General features: G+C 40.9%; 1 protein-coding gene across 1 annotated transcript in view; it reads left to right on the top strand.

Annotated features, from left to right (window-relative positions):
• The window catches only part of fancb (FA complementation group B), a 23,461-nt gene extending 12,365 nt beyond the window's left edge, over positions 1-11,096 (top strand). The window contains exons 3-6 of the mRNA XM_048602523.1: positions 984-2,437; positions 6,367-6,522; positions 9,339-9,437; positions 11,076-11,096. Coding sequence (XP_048458480.1) covers positions 1,496-2,437; positions 6,367-6,522; positions 9,339-9,437; positions 11,076-11,096 — 1,218 coding nt within the window. The 5' untranslated portion in view covers positions 984-1,495. The remainder of the gene's footprint in view (positions 1-983; positions 2,438-6,366; positions 6,523-9,338; positions 9,438-11,075) is intronic.

Genomic DNA, 11,096 nt, shown 5'->3' on the forward strand with positions numbered 1-11,096 from the left:
GGGGCAGTTCTGGACAATGGAGACGGTGGGGGAGACGGGGCAGTTCTGGACAATGGAGACGGGGGAGGGGGCAGTTCTGGACAATGGAGACGGGGCAGCTCAGATAATGGACACGGCGGGGAGGAAATGGGGCAGTTCTGGATAAGGGAGACGCGGAGTGGTGGAACGGGCAGTTCGGTTGATGGACACAGAGGGAAGGGTGGGGGGCGGGAGCAGCTCTGGATAACGGAGACGATATGGAGGGGTGGCTCCGGTTAATATAAATGGGGAGGAGTCAGCTCCAGATAATGGCGAGGTGGAGGAGGGGGCAACTCTGGATAATGAAGATTGGGGGCGGGGGCAGCTCCAAATAGTGGAGACGGTATAGAGGAGGGGTGCTCTGGATAATAGAGATGGGGTGGGGGAAGCTCTTGATTATGGGAGTGGAGCTCCAAATAATGGTGAGTTTTGGGGTGGGGTGGGAGTTGTGGGGAGCTCTAGGTAATGGAGGGGGTGATGGGGAGCATCTGATAATGGAGACAGTAGAAGGGCAGGGAGGAGAAGATAGTGGAGCTACGGATAATGGAGATGGTGAGGTGGTTGTGCATGGTAGGGGAGGGCAAGGCAGGGGTGGGTTACAAAAGGTTGGGAGGGATGGTGGGTGAAGGTGAGGGTATTGATGGGTAAGGAGGTAGTGAGGAATGGAGAGAAGGAAGAGACAAGGTAGTGGTGAATTAAGGATTTAGGTGGGTTGGGAAGAGGATGGGAGAAGGATGTTGGTTGGGAATGTGGAAGGGGGAGGAATGGGAGATAGTTGGCTTCAGTTAGTGGAAAGGTGGGAGGGGTGCATGACTAGTTATTGGAAGCAGTATGTACTCCATGTAGTTGAAAAAGTGTTTTTTGTGTTACTGCTAGTCGTATATATTGCATATTCCACACGATGTTTGCTTTAATAGTACCTCCACACACTGAACATGTTATGTATGTGCTGTATTTTTTTTTAGAATTTGGAAATAATACCTACTGAAGTGAGGATCCCACATCACAAAATACTGTAACATATCTGGTGAAAATGAGGGCCACACGTTATTGGAGAAATTGCATTGTTGTATTTTCTACCGGAGATGCACATATATTAGTGATATACCGTCACATCTAATGAAGCAGATCCACACTTCACAAAGATCATGTACTCTTATGTCTGCTGGAGTGAGGTCTCACAAGTGAAGTTGATGTGCTATTGTGTCTGCTGGGGGAAATCCCCACGTGCTTTGTCCTGTTATAAGTGAGATCCCAACATAATTTATGTGTGACAATTTAGGAAGTTCATGAAGTGAGCATGAGTTGTTGTCATGAGACTCCTCTACATAGAACATCAAAAACCTGAGAAAAGACCGGCAATTCATTTGTACTATTTCATCACATTCTTCGTTGGAAAACCTTGATCAGCCCACTTTGGTTTAAACATTTCTCCAAATAAAGCTCAAGTTTGGTTGAAAGCAGACAACTGTTTGTAATGGAGCCAGAATCCAAAAACAAAACTGTGGACGTAACAACTTTAAAAGGAGAGGTGATCTCTTTTACTGTGTCCAAGGAAAAGCAGCCTGGTGGGAAAATTGATGCAGTTTTGCAATTTAAAAGAATGATATTTGATTCAGAGACTGGGAAATTCATCCAGAAATTTTTAGGAAAATTCATCCTCCATCAGAAAAGTTCTTCCTTGCAAATTGTTGCCTGTTGTTGTGCTATTGATTCAAGAACAGGACAAAATGTCCCTTGCATCTTGCTTGAGAAGCATAAAAAGGCTCATTCTAAATTTAGATATAGTTTACTGATACTGCACAGTTCAAATCAAGTTGAACGTTGTTTGGATTTTGAATTAGAATATGAAATGAAGGTAAATGTAACCCTATTGACTGGACCTAGTGTTTTGTGGACCTGTGGAGACCAAGTGTATTATGTATCTTTTGAAACTAATGGAATTTTTAACATTCCCATTTCATTTACTGCAGTTAAATGGATTGGAGAGATTTCTGATGGGGAAATAATCATACTAGGTGTAAGAAAAACTGTTGGACCTGTGAAAAGTGATGAAACCTCCATTACTCACGCTGATGAATTGATCTGGGGTTGTGAATTTGTCACCTATTCCTTACAAAAGAGGGAAAACTTCTGTATCAGCCATCATTTCATCCCACATGCTTACAGTTCTGTAGTTACAAACATACTTATTTGCCCAAGTGAAGAAATAGACAATCAAGTAAAGACTATAGTTGTAGCAACCACATGTAAGAAGCAACTGGTATTGTTTGAAAACTCTGTCCCCAAGAATGTCTGCCAGCTTCCTTTTGAAGAAGCTCATCAAATAAAAGTAGTAACAACAGGCAGAGAGAATTGCTTCTTCCTCGTGTCTTCTAAGGCTGGAAGGGTCTGTGCTATCTCGAAGGAAACTTGGCAGGTACAAATACAATGTCTCTTTTTTGGTCTTGATGTTTAATCTGGTACCTTTGTTTATCAGTCCACTTTAAGACTACACCTGGGTTATTATTTGTTTATAGAATGGATAGGTCTTTATATCATTAATTGTTTTCAAATGTTTTAGAATTTGGAAGTGTTATACCTAATGCATACACGAAGTGCCATTTGGCTCCTATGCAATAAGCTGTCCTAAAAGCTGATGTTAATTATCAGATATTGCAGCATCATTATAATAGCCTACCAATAATTCAAGTTCATTTTTGCATTCTCAAGAATTATTAGATAATTTCAATGAATGCAAATTATGCCATAAAGTTCATTTTTGTTCTTGAAACATTTGAATAAACAGTAAGTCAAAGCAACTGTGGCTAACAAATAGAATTTATCTCTTCATTCAATTTACAAAAAGCAGTTTTTTTAAACAATTCAAACAGTCTAAAATTACTTCTGACAAGGTTCAGATGATGCAAATGAATATTGGTTCTCTACATTTTCTCATATCAAAATGCTCTTGTAGATCATTGTGGTCTTACAAAGTTTAGAGCTTGCTTTTACTAAAGTCTAGACAGATAATTAATATTCATGTGTTGGCAAACTTTCTTCTGTTCAGGTGTATTTACTTTTGCCTGATTTTAATCTAATTGAACCTACTCAAGAAAACATTTTTATTGAGAAATCATTTAAATGTGTCCAGGAAAAGAAGAGAAAAATATTCACTAAATTAACAATTCTGCATTACAAATTTTATTATCTTATGTTCATATAATACAGAATTCTAAGCATGCCTTTATGAACTTAGCCATATAAGAAATAAATGTTGCTAGAAGCCATTGATTGGTCGAAAGCACGATTCTGCATATTTTTAGATTTTTCTGTCAGTGGATCTTAAGACCAGGTATGCTTGGGAACTTTTAGCTCAGTTGTCCAGTAATACTGCAGCCTTTGTTATGAATTTTCTGAATTTCTTTTCTGCTTGCTCTCTTCTACAAATTGCTTGTGTAAGTGGCAGAAAGAAAAAATTATTTTTGTTACTTTGATATTTCTGAAGTGGATATTTCAAAGAGACGCAATGGCTGAGTGGTATTATTGCTAGGCTATTAATCCAGAGATCCATCTAGTGTTCTGATAGTAGAATTTGAATTCAGTAGTAAAAGAAATTTGGAATTAAGAGTCTAACGATGACCATTGAAACAGTTATCGATTGTCGGGGGGAAAAACAACGATCTGGTTCATTAATACCCTTTCGCAAAGGAAATCTGCTGTCCTTACCTGGTCTGACCTACATATGACTCCAGACCCACAATGACCAGCTATTAGGGATGGGCAATAAATGCTGGCCCACTGTGATGTTCTCATCCTGCAATTGAATAGAAGAAACACGTTATGATTTGTAGCTCCATTCTTTTGTGGAATATGGGTGCTGCTAATAAATCCAGCATTTTTACCCATTCCTAATTGCCCATGAACTGAACTTGAAAGGCCATATCAGAGGGAAGTTGAGTCAGTCGCATTGTTGTGGTTCTGGATTTGCACATAAGCCACACCATAGAAGGACAGCAGATTTCCTTGCCTGAAGAACATTAGAGAACCAAAGGGTTTTTATCATAATCAATAATAGTTGTCATGCTCACCACTGAGACTAGCTTTCAATTTCAGATTGTTAAATTGAATTTAAATTCCACTAACTGTCCAGATGAGATTTGAACCTTGTCCCCAGAGCATTAGCCTGTGCCTGTGGCTTGCAAGTCTGGTGATATTACTACTACACCATAATCTGTCCCTAGATAATATTTAATCTTAAAAGCAGTAATAGGTGGCATTGAAATAATCTTGTTCTTACCATTTCAGTATAAAATGACATTAGTATCATTTTATGTACAGTTCCAATGATAGAATAATCAGTTCAGTGATAAAATAGAAGAATCCTTTCATTTTTTAAAAAGTTATTTGCAACTGCTCTAAAATCAGGAGATGAGGCTGCTATTTTTGTAGCACTAAAAATTGATCTTATTAGAGACTCTAGTTCACGTTCAAGTCTCGGGTTGTTTTTTATTTGCCTTTCCCCAGGGGGTTGTTCTGGGAATGGAGTAGGGAGACAAGTTAGCATTTGCTGTGTTGATGGTTCATCAATCACATGAATTAGCAAAACACTGCCAGTCAAGAAATCACGAATAAGAAAGGATAGGTTTAAAGTGGCAAAAATAAAAGAAACATTTACGAAAACAACTTTAAATATTCCTGAAAATATCCTGTAGACTAGCCAAAACAATGCACTGACTTACTGTGGAACTCGAGCACAGCAGCTCCAATTAAGTGGGAAAACAGCTTTGAATAAATTAAGACATTTCTGAACTAAAAATATCACTGCCAGAAAATATTTCATGGTTGTTGGCAAGGAATTCTATTGATTTTAACAGCTACCTATAAATTCTGCAAACCGTCAACCAAATAGGGTAAGAATGGACAGTTAATTTTTGAAGAGATAGGAAAAACTGTCAATGCTGGACTCAGAGATAACACAATGTGGAGCTGGAGGAGCAAAGCAGGCCAGGCAGCATCAGAGGATCAGGAAAGTTGACGTTTCAGGTCAGGACCCTTCTTCAGAAATGGGGGAGGGGGAAGGGAGCTTCGAAATAAAGAGAGAGAGAAGGGGTGTGGCTGGGGAAGGTAGATGGGATGGTGATGGGTGAGTGCAGGTAGGCAGTGGTGGGGATTGAGGTGGGAGAGAAGGTGGACAGGTTGTGTCAGGTCAAGGAGGCGGGAATGAGAGGGAGGGTTGGTCATGGGATGAGGCCAGGGTGGGGTGGGGAGATTTTAAAACTGGTAAAGTCCACATTGAGATCGTTGGGTTGTAGGCTCCCAAGGCTGAATATGAGGTGCTGCTCCTCCAGTTTCCGGGTGGCGTCATTCTGACACTGGAGGAGGCCCAGAATGGACATGTCGCCCAGGGAGTGGGAGAGGGAGTTGAAGTGATTCGCGACTGAAAGGTGTTGTCATTTGTCGCGAACAGAGCACAGGTGCAGTACAAAGCGGTCTCCGAGCCTCCGCTTGGTCTCACTGATGTAGAGGAGGCCACATCAGGAGCAGTGGATACAATAGACCACATTGATAGATGTGCAGGTGAACCTCTGTCCGATGTGAAAGGTTTGTTTGGTGTTTTGGATGGAGGTGTGGGGGGAGGTGTAGGGTCAGGTGTAGCACTTCCTGCAGTTGCAGGGAAAGGTGCTGGGGGTGGTGGGACTAGTAGGGAGTGTGGAGCAGAGATAGCGGTCCCCACGAAAGGCAGATAGGAGTGGGGAGGGAAATATATCTTTGGTTGTGGGGTCGGATTGCAGGTGGTGGAAGTGGCAGAGAATGATACGTTGAATACGGAGGTTAGTGGGGTGATATGTGAGAACAAGGGAGATTCTGTCTCTGTTTTTGTTGCGGGGAAGGGATTTGAGGGCAGAGGTGCAGGAAACGCAAGAGATGCGGTCGAGAGTATTTTCGACCATCGAAGGCGAGAAGTTGCGGTCCTTGAAATAGGAAAATATCTGGGATGTTCGGGAGTTGAACACCCCATCTTGGGAGCAGACAAGGCGGAGGCAGAGGATTTGGGAGTAGGAGATCACATTCTTGCGGGTAGGTGGGTGAGAGGAGGTGTAGTCTAGGTAGCTGTGGGAGTCAGTGGGCTTGAATAGATGTTGGTTTCGAGGCAATCACCATAGATGGAGACAGAGAGGTCCAGGAAGGAGAGAGAGGTGTCAGAGATGGTCCAGGTGAATGGTGTTAGTAAAGTTGATGAACTGTTCAAGCTCCTGGTGGGTGCATAAATTTTTGAACTTGTAAAGGTTTATGCAACAGTTCTGCCCTTAATTATATGTAATATATCATGGCTTAAATAAAATAACAATCTTTCTTTTACCTTAGGTTGTTGCTGTTTGGCAGGAGATGTGGTCAGTACAGTTGGATGACTTCTTAGGCATAGGAACAGAACAAATCTTGTTGCTCCCTTCAGCAACTTGCACTGTTGAAGACGGCTTCAAAAATTTTGTATTAACTGATCTTGGTGAATTCCGTCACACTGTATGTATCTACTTTTACTTCATTTCTGTGTCATATTGTATATTTTGCAGTTTAATATTACATCTCTTCTGTTCCTCCACCTACTTTTGTGTTCAGTACCTTGCCCCTGAAATCATCCCGTAAGCCTCCTTTACTATCTCATCTACCTGTCCTGTCACCTTCATGGAACTGTTGACATACATTCCAAGGTCTCTCACTTTCTCTACCTTTCTCAATACCATCTGCTTGTTGTGTATTCCTTTGCTTTGTTTGCCTTCCCATATGCATAACCTTACACTTCTCCAGATTGAATTCCCATTGGCTGTATTTACCCACTCAACCATGAAGAGAGATTAAAATGGCATATGGGATTCTGGACTATAAATTGAGGCAAAGAGTACAAAAGCATTGAATTTATAATGAAACTTTGTAAAACACTGTTTCAGTCACAACTGGAAACTGTGTACAATCCTGCGGACCACACTTTAACAGAAAGAATACGATGGCTTTAGAAAAGATTCTGATGAGGATACCTGCATGATGAAATTATGATAAATGACATTGCTGAATGGAGACATAAACTGGAAGGAGATCTGATCTGCCATATTATGAGGCAGTGTGGGAGATGGCCAGCTGGCAATCTTCTCACAATTAACTTATAAATTAATGCAAATTAATAAAAGTAGCTCCTTGCACTATGGAAGCCACATGTGTGCCAATTCCACAGGAACTGACAATTAGTTTTACTGCTGGACTTTTGTTTAAATGTTGACAGGTGAAATTATGAGACTAGCAAAGAGGAAAAAGGAAGCATACATAAGGTCTAGGCGACTGAAAACAGACGAAGCTTTGGAAGAATATCGGGAAAGTAGGACTAATCTGAAACGAGGAATTAAGAGGGCTAAAAGGGGTCATGAAATATCTTTAGCAAACAGGGTTAAGGAAAATCCCAAAGCCTTTTATTCGTACATAAGGAGCAAGAGGATAACTAGAGAAAAGGATGGCCCACTCAAGGACAGAGGAGAGAAGTTATGCGAGGAGTCAGAGATAATGAGTGAGATTCTTAATGAGAACTTTGCATCGGTACTCACCGAGGAGAGGGACATGACGGGTGTTGAGGTTAGGGATAGATGTTTGATTACTCTTGGTCAAGTCGGCATAAGGAGTTGGGAGCGGGGTGGGGAAAGTGTTGGGCATTCTAAAAGGCATTAGGATGGACAAGTCCCCAGGTCCAGATGGGATCCATCCCAGGTTACTGAGGGAAGCGAGAGAGGAAATAGCTGGGGCCTTAACAGATATCTTTGCAGCATCCTTGAGCACAGGTGAAGTCCCGGAGGACTGGAGAATTGCTAATGTTGTCCCCTTGTTTAAGAAGTTTAGCAAGGATAATCCAGGTAATTATAGACTGGTGAGCCTGACGTCAGTGGTGGCGAAACTGCTGGAAGAGATACTGAGGGATAAGATCTATTTACATTTGGAAGAAAATGGGCTTATTAGCGATAGGCAGCATGGTTTTCTGCAGGGAATGTCATGTCTTACCAACTTGATAGAATTCTTTGAGGAAGTGACAAAGTTGATAGATGAGGGAAGGGCTGTAGATGTCATATACATGGACTTCAGTAAGGCGTTTGATAAGGTTCCCCATGGTAGGCTGATGGAGAAAGTGAAGTCGCATGATGTCCAGGGTGTACTCGCTAGATAGATAGAGAACTGGCTGGGCAACAGGAGACGGAGAGTTGTAGTGGAAGGGAGTTTCTCAAAATGGAGAACTGTGACCAGTGGTGTTCCACAGTGATCAGTGTTGGGACCACTGTTGTTTGTGATATACATAAATGATCTGGAGGAAGGTATAGATGGTCTGATTAGCAAGTTTGCAGATGACACTAAGATTGGTGGAGTAGCAGATAGTGAAGGGGACTGTTGGAGAATGCAGCAGAATCTAGATAGATTGGAGAGTTGGGCAGAGAAATGGCAGATGGAGTTCAATCCAGGCAAATGCGAGGTGATGCATTTTTGAAGATCCAATTCAAGAGTGAACTATACGGTAAATGTAAAAGTCCCGGGGAAAATTGATGCACAGAGAGATCTGGATGTTCAGGTCCATTATACCCTGAAGGTGGCAACACCGGTCAATAGAGTGGTCAAGAAGGCATAAGGCATGCTTTCATTCATCGAACCGGGTATCGAGTACAAGAGTTGGCAGGTCACGTTGCAGTTGTATAGGACATTGGTTCGACCACATTTGGAATACTGCGTACACTTCTGGTCACCACATTACCAAAAGGATGTGGATGCTTTGGAGAGGGTGCAGAGGAGGTTCACCAGGATGTTGCCAGGTATGGAGGGCGCTAGCTATGAAGAGAGGTTGAATAGATTAGGATTATTTACATTAGAAAGACAGAGGTTGATGGGGGACCTGATTGAGGTCAACAAAATCATGAGAGGTATAGACAGGGTGGATAGCAAGAAGCTTTTTCCCAGAGTAGGGGACTCAATTACTAGGGGTCATGATTTCAAGGTGAGAGGGGAAAAGTTTAAGGGAGATATGCGTGGAAAATTCTTTATGCAGAGGGTGGTGGGTTCCTGAAACGCGTTGCCAACCCAGGTGGTAGACGCGGGCACGATAGCGTCATTTAAGATTTATCTAGACAGATACATGAATGGGCAGGGAGCAGAGGGATACAGATCCTTAGAAAGTAGGCGACAGGTTTAGATAGAGGATCTGGATCGGCGCAGGCTTGGAGGGCTGAAGGGCCTGTTCCTGTGCTGTAATTTTCCTTGTTCTTTGTTTCCACTGTCGTTATCCTCTAATTACTTAAAATATTTTTACGATCTAGGTTAACTCTGGGCACGCTGAAGAGAAAGGAATATTGACTTATGACATGGGAGATGTAAATTATTACCACACTGTCCAAGCTCTGGAGGCAAGATTACAGGTTTGTATTATATATAAAATGTATCTTTCTGTTGTCTTTTCAATAATCCAGGTTATTTCTTTAGATAATCATAATGTTACAGAGCAGATGTAAACGCTCAAAACTTACTTACCGTTTAGTAAATCGTGAGTAAATTTCTGCATCAACTCCACTTTCCTACTGAATCTCCAAACTCCTTGAGTTCCTCAATACCCAAAATATATAGATTTAAGTTTTGAATATACTCATCAAGTAGGATATGCATGATCGTTTGGGTAGAGAATTCGCAAGATTCACAGTGTTCTGCATGAAGACATGTATCTCCTTAACACAGTCGTGAGTGGTCAACCCTTTATCCTGAAGTTCTGACACATAGTTGTAGATGTTGCAATCTGGGAAACAGCCTTTAAGAATATTAGAGGTTTCCATGAGATCGTCACCCATTTACTAATCTCAGATAAAAGCAAAGTGTTGGGAAGGATCAGCAGGTTTGGCATAATTTGTGAAGACAAAAACAGTGTGAATGTTACAAGTCGAGTTTGACTTTGTGGCAACGTAAGATCAATATAGGTAGTACATTAATAAACCTAGCGCATTTTTAAGGAGTGAAGAAACTTGCACAAGAAAAATGTATAAAACTATGTCAGACAATATTTCTCCCAGATTGTAAAAAAGTTATTTTGGTAACCAAAGCTTGTAAAGGTAACTGAATTAAGGTTTAAGTATATGCTGATATAATACAGGTAAAGGTAAAGTTGCCATCGTCCCAGAGGACCATAGAGAGAGAGGTAATTGGTGATTTAACCTGAGGTTCACCACACCTCAGATGAGGGGAGAGGTTGAGAAGGAGAGTCCTTGAAAGTAACCTCAGCTGATGCGGGAATTGAACTCTCGTTGGTGGCATCACTGTGCATTACAAACCGGCTGTCTAGCCACCTGAGTTAACTGTTCCCTCATGTTACAAGTTGATATGTGATAAAAGAAAAAATGGGTACAGACATTGAGATCAAAAGCAATGACAATTAGATTTATCCAAATTTCACTTCCAACATTTCCCAACTTGCTGCTATTGTTTGATCTCTGCCTCTTAACCTGATGTGTTGAACAATATTGAAGGAAAGTATTTGTGTGTAGATTGCAAGGAAAGTTACATTTACAAATGATAGATTTCATCTTAGGAACTTCCATGTCATAACTTTAGCTATTTCAGTTATTTAATTCATGTTTGAATTGGTTGTATCCTTTAGAGCTACCTTGATATTTCATTTTTATTTTAAAAATAGCACTATAATTCACTACCTGCTTCAAATTTACACAACAGTCTGTTTAGAGTTAGAAAAGATGACTGTAGTTTCCAGTACGTAGTAATGCAACATTGGCAGTGAGCCAACACGAAAATGGACATGATCTACTAGTGCTGAATCTGTTCAAATGGATAATTCGAACAGCTAAACAAATGTGACAATACATTAATTTCAGTGAATTCCAATCGTTTTGAATATTCCTGCTGGGGCTACCAGAAGGAATCTAATCAAAATCCATTCATGGTTCAACAAAAACATAGAAAAGGTTATGGTAATTTAGAAATCAGAAATTATTCACATGCAGTCAATTGAGATTAAACTACCTCTTTTCTGACTTCTGTTTAAAAATTTACAGATTAAATCTTCAATCTTCTGA

This window comes from Rhincodon typus, chromosome 11 (assembly GCF_021869965.1).
Source record: "Rhincodon typus isolate 14 chromosome 11, sRhiTyp1.1, whole genome shotgun sequence".
Taxonomy (NCBI): Eukaryota; Metazoa; Chordata; class Chondrichthyes; order Orectolobiformes; family Rhincodontidae; genus Rhincodon; species Rhincodon typus.